At 37.4% G+C, this 17,584-nt stretch overlaps 2 protein-coding genes across 2 annotated transcripts in view; one reads left to right on the top strand and one right to left on the bottom strand.

The window, feature by feature from the left end:
• Positions 1–17,584, bottom strand: part of tei (teiresias) — a 155,946-nt gene that overhangs the window by 57,212 nt on the left and 81,150 nt on the right. The window lies entirely within an intron of this gene.
• On the top strand, positions 1,849–3,139 carry LOC137577838 (parafibromin). The gene is made up of 2 exons (XM_068291393.1): positions 1,849–2,664; positions 2,727–3,139. Exons 1-2 carry the CDS (start codon positions 1,918–1,920, stop codon positions 3,066–3,068), a joined length of 1,089 nt encoding a protein of 362 aa, XP_068147494.1. The 5' UTR covers positions 1,849–1,917; the 3' UTR covers positions 3,069–3,139.

Here is a 17,584-nt window from a genome sequence, read left to right as displayed (position 1 = left end):
TGAACACCTCTAACAAGTATTTAAAGCCCACTAGTTATACTAGCATACCTCTCATTCCTCATTAGTTTCAAAAGACTTCATACAATTTAGTTTAAGCAGCATATGCAAAAGAGCGTAAGAATATAGTTAAGAGTTTGCCTAAGATATTACTAAGTTCTCTGCTTCATTTCCTTAGCATACTTTTAGGTATAAATGGCTCGATTTAACCCGGTTTGCCTCCTTGAACCCTTTTATCATATATACCCTTTTTAATGGCCTTTCGTCGTCTTTATGCCTTTTCTCCGTGCGCCGTAATTCAATAAACTCAATTAGTGGAAAGTCTAATGAGCAATCAGACGACGCCTCCCACTCTTTTTACCCCACTCAAACCCCTCAAACCTTTCCCATGAACATTCGTGACGCCCACTGTGGGCTCCTCTATACATTGTAATTAACATGCCAAAAGCCCATAGACGTAAGGTGAGACTTCGGTTTATAGCATTTTTTTAATGGTGCATTGTTAACGCGCAAAGAGCAGACAAAAACCGAGATGAAGAACAAAAAACAACAAAAAAATAAGTAAGTAGAGAAACAAAAGCGAAAAGCAGCGAAAAAAAAAAAACAACAACTGGTGCTGCCAACGGGCAATACAATTTGCCGTGACAAATGCGGCCATAAACAAAAATGGCGAATACGATGGCAATGGCGATGGCGGCGTCGCCATTTTCTAGTGCAACGACAAAATGGCTGCCAGGATCTCTGGCTATGGCTATAGCTCTGAGTCTGGGGTCCATGTCTGTGGGCTGTGTATGTGGGATTGCGATGAAAATTTCATTTCACAGGCGACTACGACGACAACAGCGGCGGCGACCTTTTATGGTATTTATCACACGCGAAACCCCGTTGAACTCTTTCTCTGTTTCTCTCTCTATCGCTTGAGTGCAGTTTGCTTGCGCGTTTTTGGTAATGAAATTTCGCTTTAGCAATTACGTATAAACCCAAAAGGGAACTGACGGCATTGGCAGCATACCAAAGAGAGCGAGAAAGAGCAGCTGAGCAGCTAATAGCCTCAGAGACTGCATAAAATATAACCGAGTGGTTTGCCCTCCACCCACTTTTCGCCGCCCTCTACGCAGAAATCAATTTCAGACCTCAACTCCATGTATTGACAAGCAAAAAAACAAAACCGAAACAAAATCATAATAAACTCTGGCTTCAAGGCAACATTGAGAAAATGATGAGGGGCCAGCAAAAGCAAAAACGCAAAAAAAAAAAACACATTTTATGAAAATATTTTTTTGCCTTGCAGCTAAAATGTTATTAAAGTCAATAACATAAAGCAGGGGACAATTTCATCCTACAAGAAAGCAACAAGACGGGAGGAAAAAAAAAGGAAAAACCGAATAAAGAAAAAAACAAAAAAAAAAAAAAAAAAAAAAACTCGCCAAGAGAAAGAGAAAAAAAACTTTTTCTCAAATAAAAATAGCTTACAAATAAAAACAACTCGAGGGCAAAGTGATGCAAGAGGCGTAACGAACGATGGGCAGAGGCAATGTAATAAAAATAAATAATGGCAGAAAGTTTAAATATTTACGAGTTTTTTATGTGCCTAGGCAAAAGAGGTGCTACTAACCACCGAGAGTACAGAAACTTGAGTAGTAATGTCAATTAATTGATTGCAAAACAATTCTTTTTGGAAAAAAACAAGGTAAACGAACATAGAAAGTCGACGGTGGGATACCTAACAGTAAAACATTTCAGTTTAGCTGATGGATAGTGACAGAGATAGATAGAGATTCTATTCAGAACATTTTTTTCTATTGAAGATATTTTGTGGCCGGTTCAAAATATTAAGTAGGCCTGGATGAAAGCAGCTTAATATTTTTTTCTTTGGTGAGCAGAAGAAAAAAGTTTTTAAAAACTATTTCCTGAGAAAAAATGGAAGAAAATGCTGAACCGAAGAGCCTGCTGGAGTCCATGTCGGTTGAAACGATTGCAGCAATCAAGGCCAAGCGTTTGGCAAATAAGAAAGATGCCATTAGAGCTTTGGGGTTAAAATTGAAGAAAAAATCACAACAACCGGATGAAAAGGATGATTTGGAGGTAAGGTCTGTGGCGCAAATTGCCATGGCACGTGAACGTTATCATCGAAATCGCGAACAGATGTTGATGGGTGAAAACGAAGTGTCGGGAGTATTGCAAACGCTGTCCAAGGTTTTTAACTTCCGAACACGACGCCTGGTAGGGAAAACACAGGAAGCATTGGTAAAGTCTTTGGGCGACATTAATGCAAATAAGAAGGAACAGTCGAAGCTGCGTGAGGTTCCGGTGGTGCCACCACAATTGGAACCCACAATGGAGCGTAACTCCAAATATAATCGTTACGGTCAGGAGCGGTTCCTCAAGCCAGTTGGAGTAAAGGGCGAAAAAGAATTCGGTATCAATCCATTGGGCACAAATATAGCAAAGCCATCTACGTCTTCATCGGCATCTCGTCGTCGTGTGTCTTTGAAACAGCGTAAGTCAGTGCTTCCAGTTATTGTTGTGCCAAAGGCACTGACCAGCATGGTCACATTACATAATGTGAAGCAATTGCTGCAGGATATGCGCTATGTACCCGTTGATGAAATGCGGCAAAAGGGTCCACAACATCTGGAAGAAATCACTATCGAAAGACGTGTTCGGGTGAGTATAAATGGACTCTCTTCACAGTCAGTCGTTATCGTAGGCTTTCGATAAATCTGCAGGGTAATATTTTGCGTTATCGTGTTATCGATAACGTATCTCGACTTAAAGAAAACGAATGGAATCAAGTTGCCGCTGTCTTTGCCCTTGGACCACATTGGCAATTCAAGGGTTGGCCCCATAAAGGTGATCCCGCAGACATATTCCATCATATTTGCTGTTTTCATTTACACTTTAAGGATTCGCCTATTCACAAGGATCTTAAGAACATGCAGGTGAATGCAGTGAGTCTACCGAAATATGAAAGGCACATGGATTGTGGTATTCTAATGGAATTCTGGAATAAGCTGGATCAACATATTGCCCTTAATCATCAGCAGTTTGCATTCATGAGACAAAAGTAGTTAGTCAACTGAAACAACTTTTTGCCTTGTACCCGAGAAAACACACACACACACACTCACACTCACACACACACACACACAAAAACACAAAATAAGATAAAACAAAATAAACGAAAAAAATCAATAAATGAAATTGAATAAGGCAGAACAAAGACCCAAAGGGGTGGATCAAAAGTAGGAGGCGGTTGCCTTCGACTGGGAATTGTTCGTGGTGGACCTTTGGCAATAAAAAAGTATACCAACGCATCAGAAAAATATATCACGTATCTATAAAAATCGTATAAAAAAACGTTGCAAAAACTGCAAACTTGGCAAGAACAAAAAAAAAAAAGCAGAATTAAGAGCACAAACAAGTCGTTTCAGGCAAGGCGAGTTGGTGAGGATGATGATAGCCTAGAGGTAAGGGAATGAAAGTTGGGTATACGTAGGTAGGGGTAAGTTACCAGCAAAATGAAACGCAAGCGTGAGACAAGAGCTAAATGACACACAAAGGAGCTGTTGAAGATTGTGTATGTGTGAGGCTATACTTATTTAAGTCACTGTGCGTTGTCGTTCCACACAAACGTAAAACTGTCAACGATGGGTGGCAGAAATGGGCTAGATGTTGGGTTTTGAGCCATCTACAAGTTGGCTTAGTGAGCAGCGCAATAAAAATCACTGGCAAAATGGCAATTTTTATATATTTAAATAAAAAACCCAAGCCAGAATGGTTTTACGTGTGTGTGTGTGTGTGTGTGTGTATGCTTGTGTGAGGTTAAATATGAAGCAATTGACAGGCTTTCAACGATTGCACAGTGGCATAAAATCACTAAAACAATTTTCTCAAAATGATTTCCGCGATGTTAACAACGAGAATAATGAATATTGACTTATGACCCAATATAATCATTCCCAAAAAGTAGTTTTAGAACTCTTCAGATGGTAATAAAATAAGTGTATGGTAATAATGAAATAAATAAGTCTTTGGTAACAATATCAAAAATGGAAAATAACTTTTTTTTTAAAATAGCCCAAGAGATATACATACATATATTTTTCAAAGTGTTTTCTAATAAAGGGATATAAAATTGAAATTTAGAATACTGTGAAATTAAATTACAACCGAATATACCAAATTGATTTCCAGATGGATTTATTTATTTAAATACCTTATGCATTTAAATTAACTACATGAAGCTAGTTAACTCATTTATTTAACAATTTTTAATGGACTTTATACCACTGTGCCACCTTTGTGTGTTAGCTAGTTACCAAAGTAGCTGCAGCTACTTATGTGAACTTCCTCACTGTGCCACCGCCTGGTACAATTGTTACTACTACTTTAGCTACTGCTTTCTGCAACCTTTTCGTAACCTGATTGACTATCAGATAATTCGCCAACTTACGCAACAAGATCAAGACAAAGGCAGGTCCTGGATACCCAATGAAAAAGAGGGCGTGGCTAACGATTCACATGTGGAAGCAACGCATCGTGTGTGTGGGCGTGAGGAAATCGAGTTCCTTTCGCCAATATTCAATTTTATAAATTGAACCAAAGTAGAAAAAAAAGGAATGTTAAATTGAATTCAAGCTTTGGCTAAGGACTCATAAAATACAGAGAACGAGCAGGAAACAGAGAAAGAAACGAAAGGTGGAATGGAAATTAAATAAAGTGACAACAATTTACGTGAATTTATCAAACTAAAAGCCATTGCATCATCGTGAAAATCCTTTTTAGAAGCTCATACCAAAAAGAAGTTTTTTATTTTTTATTTATGGCAAACTAACGCAAAACCCACTAAATTCTCTTTTAGATAAATGGGCATGGTCGTAAATTTGTTCGGGAAATTTGCATTTTTGAGTGGATTGCAATTGCAATTGAAAATCACCAAAGAGACCAAGACCAGAAACTAGCAAATTGGTCCATAATTCAGTCTAGTAAGTGCCAGATTTTAGATGCTAACATAAAATTTAGGTTCCTTATATTTTATAGTGGATCAAGGACTGCCCAACTCATCGAAATTTGAATGTAATAAATTTTGTTTTAACCAATTTAAGCAAACAAACGATATCTTTAAAGTAGTTTAAGGTTATCTTTCAATTTGTGAGCGTATTGATTTCAGAAGAAGTCAACTAGTCAACTATCCATGTTCTATGTCTCCACATTTTATTTGAGTATATACCTTATTTAAGTTACTTATGAGCTTCAACTTCTTCACAGCTGATCTTTAAAACTGCAATTCAATTCCCTGTATTTTACTTCTTACTTCTTCATCTTCCATCATTTTTAAACTTTCCTCGACATAGATTTTAAACTGATAGCCAAGTTAAAAACTGATAATATCTGATAAAATATTTCAACACTCTGACTTACAAATACCTCATGTATGAAACAGGACAAAGTTTTTAGCAACACCTGAAGCACCTGAAATCCCTTCACGAAGGAAAGTGTGAAACCAAAAAAAAGAAAGAGGAAAAATAAAACTTTGACAAAAAGTTTAACATGAATGAAGCTAGTTGACGAAATGAAGGGTATAAAAGAAAAGGGAGGGTATGCCGGGAATAAAAATAATCAAAAGCAAAATGTAAAGAGAAATCATAAGTTTTCTTTACATTGGCCAATGTCCATCAATTCCATTCAATTCAAACAAATGATTCCTTTTGCCAGGGCAGCCCCATTAAGTAGGCAGCTTTCCAAGTGGCAAACGAACATGATCCTGTATTTACATTACAAGTGTTGCACAGACACACACGAACCGACACACTCACACCCATAGACCAACGCAGACACACTCTCACACTAACACTCAAACTCAAACTCATACACACATTTGTGCGGTCAATTCGCTGCTGCTCGTGTGCTCAGTCCGCCAGCAACTTTTCAACTTGCGCCAATCAAACAAGTTCAATAACGGTAATTAACAGTGCAAAGGCAAATGCTATTGAAGAGGGCATGGACGACTGGACGGTAGGACATCAGGACAGCAGGACGACAGAACGCCAGAGAGTATAGACTGAGAGGTAGTTAGTGTTGCGAATAGAGGTTAGAGTAGGTAGTGCTTTGGCAATTTTGTGAAAAGTTCAAAGCTATTAGCATGTCGATGCGATGCTTCAAACCGAACTAACCTGCTACTCCTTCTTGTTCTCCCTCCCCCGTCGACGCTTCCGCCCTCGTCTCTTACTCTCTGCTCTGTTTTACTCATCGAATCCGTTACAGCCTAATGATGGCACTGTCCGCCATCAGTTAAAGGCTATTAGCGTGAAGGGAGTAAGATGGGTTGGTACAGAAAGTGAAGGCATTTTTCGCATATACAGCCTAAATGGCCGTCAACATTGTCGGCATTCACTCGGCATGTCAGTTTTGATTGAACCTGATGGCTTCTCCCCATTTCTCCACCATTTTCATTCCCTCTCAATGCGATATAATTGTGAATGATGTGGCAGTGCCCAGCAGTTCTCTCTCTAATGGTTATTAATGCGAAATAATTGGTATAGATTCCACTACTCCATAAGCATGAAAAGTATAAAAATGTCGCTACCAGATTTCTGGGTGATGTTGATGGTATATAAAGTACATTTCCTGCTTAGTGTGCATTAGCGGATCTATCAATTTGTAACATTTTCAACCTCATATTAACCGCATACACTCACACAAAAAGAAGCAAACCTGCTGACGACCCATATCACAAGAAAAAGAGAGAGAGGGAGACAGAGAAAAAAAATAAATAGGAAAGAACGTGATAACTAAGAAGCGAAACGGGGGAATGAGGTGTGAGGCAGTATGTGTGTGTGTGTGGAGTGGAATCTTGGCCTTGCATCCGTTTCACTTTATTCTTTTCGTCGGCAGCCACTTTGGCAGCAGCACAACTTGAACATGAGTGCAATCAAATGTATTACATTTTGTGCAACTTAAGCGGCGGCTGAAGTGCTGAAGACAGCTGGCACGAATGGCAGGAACAGCAAGGGGGGAGCGACACACATGGTGGAGGGAGGCGGAAGACTCCTGTAGCAGTGAGCAAGAAAAAGGATATCATGGATATATCCGCCTTTCGGGTGCAATGATTTCCTGCAAGAGAAGTTCAAGCGTTGAGGAAAAACTAAGCAGATGAAGTGGCAGACGGCAGAGCGGGCAGCATGTGAGTTTGCTTTGGCGCCGTAAAGTATGCAACATGCACCACACATAAAAATTGGGCCAAACAAGGAAATTGCCAAGAAATGCATTTTCTGTGAAGAGATGTATGCATATATACCTTGAGACTGGCAAATCAATTGAGTTTGCTCGACAAATATCCGCTCAAATGGAAATTGACACAGTCAGTGAGAGAGAGAGAGAGCATGAGAAAGAGATATAGAGAAGGACAATTATAGCTCACATTGCATCAACATTAACTTTGTATAAGATTTTTAACTATGACAAATTCACAATGTTTGCTCAATTGGCTATAATGCTTTGATTGATGACAGAAAGCAGTCCAATAGACAATGAGAGAGAGAGAGAGAGTTGAAAAAGAAGGAGACAGCAAAAAAGTAACACTAAGATGACATGCCATGATATGATTATCCAACAATTTAAACTCTACTCGAATGTTTGCCAACTAATCAATAGTTAGAAGAGAATGTGAGCAGAGAGAATCAGCCAACAGTTAGTTTGCTTTTTTGTTTTTCTTTCTTCTTCTGTCTGTCTCTCTCTCTCTCTTTCTCTAGCATTCTCTCTTATCATTGTCCTTGGCGTTTGTCAAACACAAAAAAAAACAGCATATAAAGGAAGAAAACTTGCAAAATTCTCTGCTCAAACAGTTGAAGCATGATAAAATTTAAAAGACGAGAGACGAAAGATGAAAGAGTGATAGAGAGAGGGTGAAAGAGGGAGGTAGAAGGCAATGGCAAACGTAAGGAACTTTATACCTAAAAGGGATTTACTTGATGACTTGTCTAACTCGTGCCGTTGACTCACAGAGACAGAAGAGTCGCAGAGACAGAAGAGCCAGACAAACAGACAGACTGTCCCGGCATGACGCAGCACTTTTACAAATGAAGTTTTATAACTTTGCCTTCGCCATTCTACGATTTAACCAAACACCCAACCACCCAACCGCCTACTGTGTGTGTTTGAGAAAAGAGGGCGAGACAGTCACCCAAAATAAAAAAAAATGCTAAAATGCGACAAAATGGAATGAAATTAAATGCATTTTGAAAAATGATAAAGTTTGATGCCATGTCATGGAGCGGCAATCGTAGAAAGCAAAAGATGCAGGAAGGCAAACAAAAAAAAAAGCAGGGGAAAAGAAGTGGGCGAAGATGGGGAGAAGATAATATAAAATCAAACCGGTATGCATTTAAACGTATGTACTTAAAGCACAAAGTTAATAAATTAAAAAAGGGGCCACCCGTTTGATTTCGCTTTGAAATCCGATTAGCCAAATGAATTACGACATCAAAGTTTTGCCTTAGATAACTCACCTGCAAGTAGAAAGAGAGAAATAGAGAAAATGTGTTAGATATTTGCATAATGCGATTTTAATTTTGGTTAATTCTTTAAAGGGGGGCATTAGATAAATTGATTGCATCATAATCTTATGCATAATTCTTAAAGTAATTACAAAATAAAATACCAAAGAGTTTAACAATAGATCGAAACAGAAAGCAATATTATAAGTTTATTATTACTTTTAGGAATCGAGAAGCAACATCTTCTTATAACTTCTGTTTGAAACAACAATCAATATTGTAGCTTTATTAATTACATTTAATCAACACGAACCTTCTAAAGTCACATAGTCACTAGTCTCTATTGGCTATTCTATAGACGGATTTGTATTGGACAGCTTTTAAGGCTGTCCTCAAATTGCTTTTCGTCGAATCGCTTTGAGTACATAAATATATCTAGAATATTTTCGAACTTTCTTTCAAACTTTCCCATTTAATATGCCATTTTCTATCACTCACAATTAAAAGTTTCGTTCCACTTTTAAAAAAATTTGGCTCTCTTGCCTTTGCTACTGCTTTGCTTTGTATATAATATATGCGACTATAGTATACATATTTCGTACAATTTTGTCTATAAAATGGTTAAAACTAACACTGAGCCACAAGCTGTTGCAGTCAGAACGAGCTAGAAGAGGAGGAGGAGGAGGAGGAGAAGGAAGCTGGTGGGGATAAAAACAATTTGACAAAAGTTCCAACTATTTCTCTCACTTCTCGTTTGGGCTACCTAACTGTCGAACATTGTCTCTGGGTTCCTGGTCAAAAGTGCAGCAACTAACTATTGTCTCTCCTCTTTCTACTTCTCTTTCTATCTCTCTCTCTCTCTTTCTCTCCTCTTGTGTGTGCGTGTAGCCGCTGGCTTTGACTATTTTGCAAAAGCGTATAATAATTTTCACAGGATATGAAAAAAGTTTGTAGTTGTCGCTTCCGTTTTGCCTGGCTTGCAGTCTCTGTCTCTCTATCTGTCTGTGTGAGTGTGCGAGTGTGTATGTGAGTGTGTGTGCGTGGCCTGCGGCTTGCCATTTGAATGCCCGCTTGTTCCTGGCTGCTGCTATTCTTCTTCTGCTGCAACTTCTTCTCCTCCCTCTCAGCCTATCCTCTTGTCTGGTCCAGCTCTATGTTGTTGTAGTAATTGGACAAGTCACTGGCTAAAGTGGCAACTTACATACAGCAACAGCAACAACAACAATAGCAACAACAATTGTAAGAACAACAATGACACTACTTTTATTAACATTTGCCAGACTCTCCCTCGCTCTCTCTCCCTCTCTCTCTCTCTCTGTGTCCCCTCCGACCCTTATTCACCTCTTTCTCTTGCCTCTGTCACACCATTCTCTGAAATTTTTGCTAATTGCAATTGTTGTTGCTGTCTTGTTTCATATATGTTGGCACATTTGTTGCTGCTGCTGCTTTTGGCTTTTCCTGCTGCTGTTGCTGCAGTTGCTTCTGTGAAATTATTAATTGCTTTTTTAATTAAAATAATGCATTTCGCTTAATTTCATTTTTGGTTTATCCAAAAAAAAAAAAAAAAATAAAAGAGATATATGCATACATATATGGAACATTTTCCACACTCTAACCAGACATGATAATTATGGTCATATATTCAGTAGTTAAGCGTTTTTAATTTCAATAGTAATAATTCGAAAATTTTTGCCATTTGTGTTCATACACACATATATTCTTCTTATACACACTTGATTAACTTCATCGTTCGTTATCATTTGCTACACGCTGCGTATACTCGATATATTATATTTCGTCTCAACTTTATGGTATAATGTATCTTTGGTTAAAGCATAACTTGGCATCATATACACACACTCCTACCAGATCCTTTCAATGTAGCTCGAAACCTGCTCGTCCAGACATGACTGTGGGTCTGCTTTTAGTTGCTGCTATCCCCCAGTCGCTGATTGGCGCATAACTCACGCTTTTCAGCGCCAAAGTGCACTCAGCTTTGCCACCTGCCCACACCAACACCACGACCAACGACCCATACCCAGGAGTTAACACAGAGCCTTTTTCCTTCTTTCACACAAGCAACCATTTGGCTCTATCCTTAAGCCAATAATAAATTTCTGCTACAATTTTGTGGCAAAGCTGCAGTTTGTCAGAATTAGCTGGAGATTGAAGTTAGCTTTCCATTCGTTGATCGATATGCGACAGAAAAGAAAGAGAATATACACATGAACGAGAGAGAAAGACCTAAAGCCTAAAAATAGGCAACACATTTATAATTCACTAAAATTCTAAAAGACGCACATACATCACCCATACACATCCCCATCTCCACACCCACACAGGGATTCATTACAACATGCAAAGTAACTGCTAATTAAGACATCTTCATGTTTGAAATTTTCTAAAATCGATAACTTTACGTTAACAATTAATATGTATATGCTACGCTCATTAGTTAAAAGCTGTAATATGTAATAATTGCCCTCGACAGATGTTAAATATAGACTTCGTCTCCCTTAAGAAAATGATGTATTACCGTTTAAAGGACTTTTCGTGACCCAGATTATGGTTAACGAAGTCCATTTTAATGTAGCATATTTAAGAAAACGAGACTTAAAAGCATGAAATCAATAATAGACAGAGTACTTTTGAGGCAATTAGAGTATTAGTCAAAAATTTTCCAAAAAAAATTAAGGTTTTCATGGTAGATAAATATTTTACAAACTTTGAAGAAATTCCCTCTCAATAGGAAGGATTTTTTTGTAGCATGTAGATAACAACAACAAAGTGTCTACTAAATAAAATTTAACTTTTCTTTACATCAACATCATATTAAAGCTAGACCAAAAAGTTGCTTAGACATCAAAGTCGACGCGTTAATTAATTTTGCAACCCTTAAGGTTGAGACCAAATTTTGCTTCTTAAGTAAATCCAATTTAACAATTCACTCACTAAGGCACACACACATACAAAAACATACCTACACAAAAACACTCACTGAGGACGTGACCTGTTGGCATATTCATTAGAAATTTACACAAAGATAAAGTGAAAAATATGTGATGTGAAATCAAAGATCTGACAAGCTGAGTCACTGTGTCACACAAAATCAAAGGTCACACGTCAGAGGCGAAATGATTTTCATTATCATTCTGATAATGATTTTCCACAATTGAGAATATTAATTACAGACACACACGCCATTTGGTGTTGGTGTTTTTATACCCCTTTTTCACCTTTTTTTTATCATTTATGTTTTGTTTGCACATCATTTTGTTCCATCTCTTTCTCACTCATTCGTTCGTTTTCTCTTTGCCCCCAAGAAATTATCATAACATAATTGACAGTTGGCGTGGCGCTGAAGCTCAAAGGATTTTGCCATAAACTCACACGCACACTCACTCACACACACAGATATAATATTTACGCCCTTAATTAATACTCGGGGTCCTGAGAAGGGGCCACGCCCCATTTAAGGCATGTTTAATGGCCAAGTGAAGTGAATGTAATGAGCTCTAATGTGGATTTTAGTTTCATATTTATGACTAACTAAGTGTGGTATAATAAGTATCAGCAGTAGCAGACACTTAATATGATTCCAGGGTTTGTGAGAAATAGTAATGTTCAAGGCTTGTTTATATAGACTACTGATTTCGATCTGAGATATACATACATATTGCTTTTGTTTTGCATTTGGCTATACCAACTCCAACTCTAATCTGGGGCTTTTGCATTGTCAACTAGGCGCATTTTTTATTATCATTTTCACAGCCGCCAAAACTTGCAGAAAAAAACAATGCAAATGGCCAGTTCTCTATTCAGCTAGCTCTTACACTATCTACCCACGTTTGTGAGAAGTGGGGGGAGATGGAGATGGCCACAGAATTCGTTGAAAAATTCCTGTCTGGACGGGATTTCCTAGAACGCAACGCATAAATGCAGCGCACTGGGAGCCATCCGCCCGATTATGCATGTCCCTGTTTCATATTGATGATGTGCATTCCCCTAACACCAGCACCCTTCAACCCCACGCTAACTCCCTCAGCATGGCGTACATAGTGCAGTGTCCGGAGCCGGTAGTCAGTAGTAGTTCAGTTGTCCGTTGTCCCGAGTCCAAGCTAGAAAATAAACTGGCAAAAAATAGTTTTGGTTCTGATCCCAGGGACTTTGCTGCTTGCCTTCAACTGCTGCAATTGAGTTGCATAGTTTTGCTTTTTGGTTTTTGGGTTTTTCGGCTTCTTCACTGAGTTTATTTTGCCAGACATTTTTTTCACTAGCCTAGCCAAGCCTGGCCCCTAGACCCAGGCCTGGTGGTCAACACAAGAGCTGGCGGTGGCGATGGCGGAGCTGGGATTGCATTTTGTGGGTATGGTAGGCAACCATTTTGCCAATTGGCTGCACTCGTGTACACTTGGACTCGCCCCTATATATCTATATATATATATACATATCCATATCCCATACATATAGACGAGGGTATGAGTATGCGTGTGTGTATGTGTGACGATAGGAAATCCTGGCTAGGCCCATGCGTTGTTGGCGAGTGATTTCCATTCCTGTTCTAATCAATTTCGGTGATTGCCAAAATGCAAAGTTGCCCCAAAAACCGGACTCTGGCCAAACAACAATAGATAGATAGGACAGTGGAAACTATGGGAATGCAATAGGATCTACATATATAAGACTGACTTACTTAGTGGCTGGAGAGTGAGTTTTTTTGCTCCTTGAGAAGATTAGCTATATAGAATATGTAGATTTCTTAGCTAACGTTCTTTAATTGAGAAAGGATCTGTAGATGGAATATACACATAGTTACAGAACTTAGCAGAAGTAATTAAACGGAAAACTCTATAATTTACATCATTAATCTCTATTCTTGTTTCCACTTCTATCCTACTTAATCGTCAATAATTTGTTTCTCATATATTCGCTGATTCCAAATCTGGTCTTATTCAATATCATCATCCACAATCTCACCCCACTTCCCTAAATAACTGTTTTTAACCCCATATAAGTCAAATTTGTAACTCTGTTGCCTGTCGTTTTTTTTAATAAATTCAATTGACCTCCTTTAGATTTATTTAATTCAATGAAAATTGTTTTTGTATTTAATTTGTTACAATTTTTTTTTATCCCCCCGCTTGCTAATTTCCTATGTTTTCCTTTGACAGTTATTTTTTGTTTTCTTGTTTCGTTTTGTTTGTGTGTTTAATTGCAACTCATTAAGCATATTAATTAAATCACCACATTTATACAATAAAGGCTGCGGTTAAAAGTGACAGAATGTGAGAGAGAAAGAGACATAAAATGGCAGAAAAAAATATATATCAGCAAAACTTTCCACATCAAAAAATTAAATTAAAATATCTCTATAATTCAGAATTCACCTATAATAACAAATCCTCAATACGCCCGCCGCAGACCTTATCATAGAAAAGATTTAATTTTTGTTTGGATTCCGGAGAAATTGTAAAGCCATTTGGGGCCTGGTTAACATAAAGCATTACATCAAAAATGACATGAAATATAATTAACAAAGTTCAACAACGAAAATAAAAAATGGGTAAAAGAAAATAAGTTGTAGCTATGGGAAGTTTGTATACTCTTTATGATTTATTTGATTAAAAATAATAATAATGCTATTTAAATTAATCCTTTTGTTAAGAAGTTTGCTTGAAAGATCTCAGCAAATTAAGTAAAATCATTTTAATATGCCATTGTAGCTAAAAGTTTCTTTGGCTTTCTCTTGCCCTCAAATGTATGCTATATAATAAACCTTCAAAATGAGGGAAATATCTCTAGAAATTTCTAAAACCAAAGAACGATGCTAATTACCCTTGTCCATCAAATAATACTTTTACAAAATAATGTGGCAAGTGTATTTAACACATTTTTTTTTTTTTTTTAATTGAAAATTGATAAATTTAATTTGAAAAATATTTGCATTGAATAAAATGTTAATTGATTAACACATAGGGAAGAGAATTTGTTTAGCATTTAATGAAGCGACACGTGTCCTGTGGTGTGTGTGTAACTCTGTCTCTTTTTATGTGTACATGTGTGCGTTCATGCAATTAGAAAAATGTCAAAGCCAACAAAAGAACTCATCCTTTATGTCCTTCATGCAAATCACGCCCTCCAACTTGTCAGCCAAGCTGACATTGAAAAGTTGTTGCAACTGCTTGTGGGTTGAGGAGCATAGGATACTGTGAAATTACCTTTATTAGCGGACAACAACAGAGATGACGATGGCCAACAGTGTGAGTGTAAGGAAGACCGAAATGGCTGGTGATAGAGCCAAAGTGCCACGTGTTGCTTGTGTTATGCACGAGTTGAGTTTAAAGGGTGAAGCATAGACATTGCTTGGGCTTACATCACAACCTTCTGGACTGGACAGAGGTAGACCACCCTTGCCACTACCAAGCATCCCGCCAGTTGTCTGCATGCGGAATTAGTTAGATGACAGTAGCTAAGGTTAGGGGTATAGGTTTCCGGGTGGATTTTGCCATTAAGCATAAAATTGAGTTGCACAACCCGTAAACTGAGTGGGAGAGTTCCAGAAAGAGAGAGAGAGAGTTAAAGCGCCAAAGCATTTAATATGAGGGATTTTGAGGGCTTATGAACACAGCGCGACGAGTTTCCAAACGAGTTGTTCCCTCTTCACTGTTTTGCTCTCTGGTGTCTGTTGTCAAATTTCACTGCAAATGGCCACTTGGGTGGTTAAAACTTTGACTAAAACCTGATTTATGACTGTCGACATTATGTTTAATATACACAGAAGGCCAAACAAAGTTGTGGTGAGAGTTAATACAAATGAAGAACGTCTACTTAGATGTTGTAGTATATGTCTTAGTTAGGTATACTAGATATTAAATGTTTTAGATGCACTGAACCAAATGAAAGCTTAAGTAACAAAAAAAGTATTTGAATGACAACTACTACAGTTTCGGAAAGTTAAACGGTTTAAAAGAAGCTGAGTTAAAGCCGACTTAATAAGCCATCTGACAATTAAAGGTATTCTTGTTGCTCTTCTATTCTTTCTTAAAAAAATACTTCTTAAATTTAATGAGATTTATTTACCATTTGACGATATATCTTTAACTGTAAAGCTTTAACTTGACCAAACAAGGCAAATTGACAATTTCATTCAATTTGCCAACAGGCAAAACACACAAAAATGTCTGCCATAAAGATATTTAAATTCTTTTTACATTTAATATGTATATACACATCTCTATATGTATGCAGATAGATACATACATACATATATTCATATACATATGCATATTTATATGGCTTTCACAGCGAAATTTATAGCTTATTTATATAACAATAAAAGCAACAACAGAAGAAACAGAGAATCACAGAAATAACAACATGCAGCAGACACAACATGAAAATGTCGCACAGCACCAAGCACCACTACCTCCACCTACAGCTGGCCGACGCCCCCGCAACATCCCACCGCCCGCACCATCAGCATTGAAACCCGACGAAGACTGTCACAAAACAAGCAGCAAAACATAAAAAAAAAATAACAATAAAAACAACCAAAGAGAGAGAATACAACAAAAATGAATGAAATATTATGCAAGTGCGTCTGTCTGGCAAGCTGTGTGTGAGTACGAGTGTGTGTGGGTGTGTGTGTGCACACAAATTAAACAAGAAGCAACACTCAGGCAACCAGACAGCCAACTAACTGCCTCAATGCCTCTCACTTCACGAACATCTACCTCAACTCCACCTCGAGTCCTGTTGTGGTTGCCACGCTGGACATTGCACCACCAGTAAAAGCGGTGGCAGTCACCATTAAAAATGACCAACAGCTTGCAACTGCAACTGCAACAGCAACAGCAGAATAATGAAATATAAAACAAAATACACAATACACACGCAAAAAATTGAAAAATTGTCGAAGAGCGTTCAATGACTTTATACTACATATGTACATACAAACACATATACACAACTATATGTACTGCGAAAAGGATTCAGGACACTGCAAGAGGCCGGTACATTCAGCGTGGTTTTGTGGCATGAAACTGCTTCTGCATTTTGAATTGCATTGAATGGGCATCGTAAGCGAGAAATGCAATTTATATATATACATACATACATTATGCCAAGGCTCAGCTAAATATTTATGAACAAAAAACTGTGCGAAATGAAAATTGTATGCAGTGAAAATGCAAAACTGAAAGAGTATTACCGGATCACATTTTATAAGTAAGAAATGAGTATTGAAATATATGCAAAACCAAATATATTTGATGAGCAATAAAATGGAAACGAACTAGCAAGTCCTTTTGATGGCAGAATGATACTTTATTAAGGATATTTGTATGAAGTACCGAGCGCTACAGTAAGTAGGAAGTGCGATAAAGGATAAAAATGAATGTCCAAGTATCAGAGAAAACCTTAAACTATATGCAAATGAGATCTAAGTATTTGGAAATACAAAAGTTGACAGATAAATAGTCAAGAGGCGATAATCCATCTGAATTCAATCATCGTTAAGTCAATTATGTAAATACATATCTCCTATGACGTCATAATTCTAATCTAGTTTAGCAGTAAAATCCTATCGTTCTAAATAATCCAAATACCCAACCAAAAGGTAAAGGTATTTAGTAGAAAAAAAATTAAACTCATGGTCAGATTTTTATCTATTTCCGTTGCTTGTCATATTTTTTACCCGCAACTATTTTGCCAAGCATTCATTTATGTGATTTTTCAATTCAATTTATATATTATACAAATGATTTATGTATTTGCAGCCTGCTGCCACTTGAATTTATACATCTTGTTGCACCTTTATTTGTTGTAATGGTTTTATTTCTGTTTTTTTTTTTTTTTTTTTTTTTGTGTTTGCTGATGATTTTCATTTTGCGTTTTATTTAGCTTTTTGCTCTGCTTTTGTCACATTTATTGCGATTGCATTGTTGGCATTTTGCAAATTAAACGGATTTCCGCCCAAAGGCCATTTCCGCAATGTACCACAACAACAAGAACATAGCCACGCCCTGATCCCAAAAAAAAAAAAGAGAAAAAAAAAGGAACAAAAATGCTTTTTTGAATCTGGTATACTA

This window comes from Drosophila tropicalis, unplaced genomic scaffold (genome assembly GCF_018151085.1).
Source record: "Drosophila tropicalis isolate 14030-0801.00 unplaced genomic scaffold, ASM1815108v1 contig_593, whole genome shotgun sequence".
Lineage (NCBI taxonomy): Eukaryota > Metazoa > Arthropoda > Insecta > Diptera > Drosophilidae > Drosophila > Drosophila tropicalis.
Note: the sequence above shows the minus strand (reverse complement) of the source record. Positions and strands in the feature narration are given on the sequence as shown.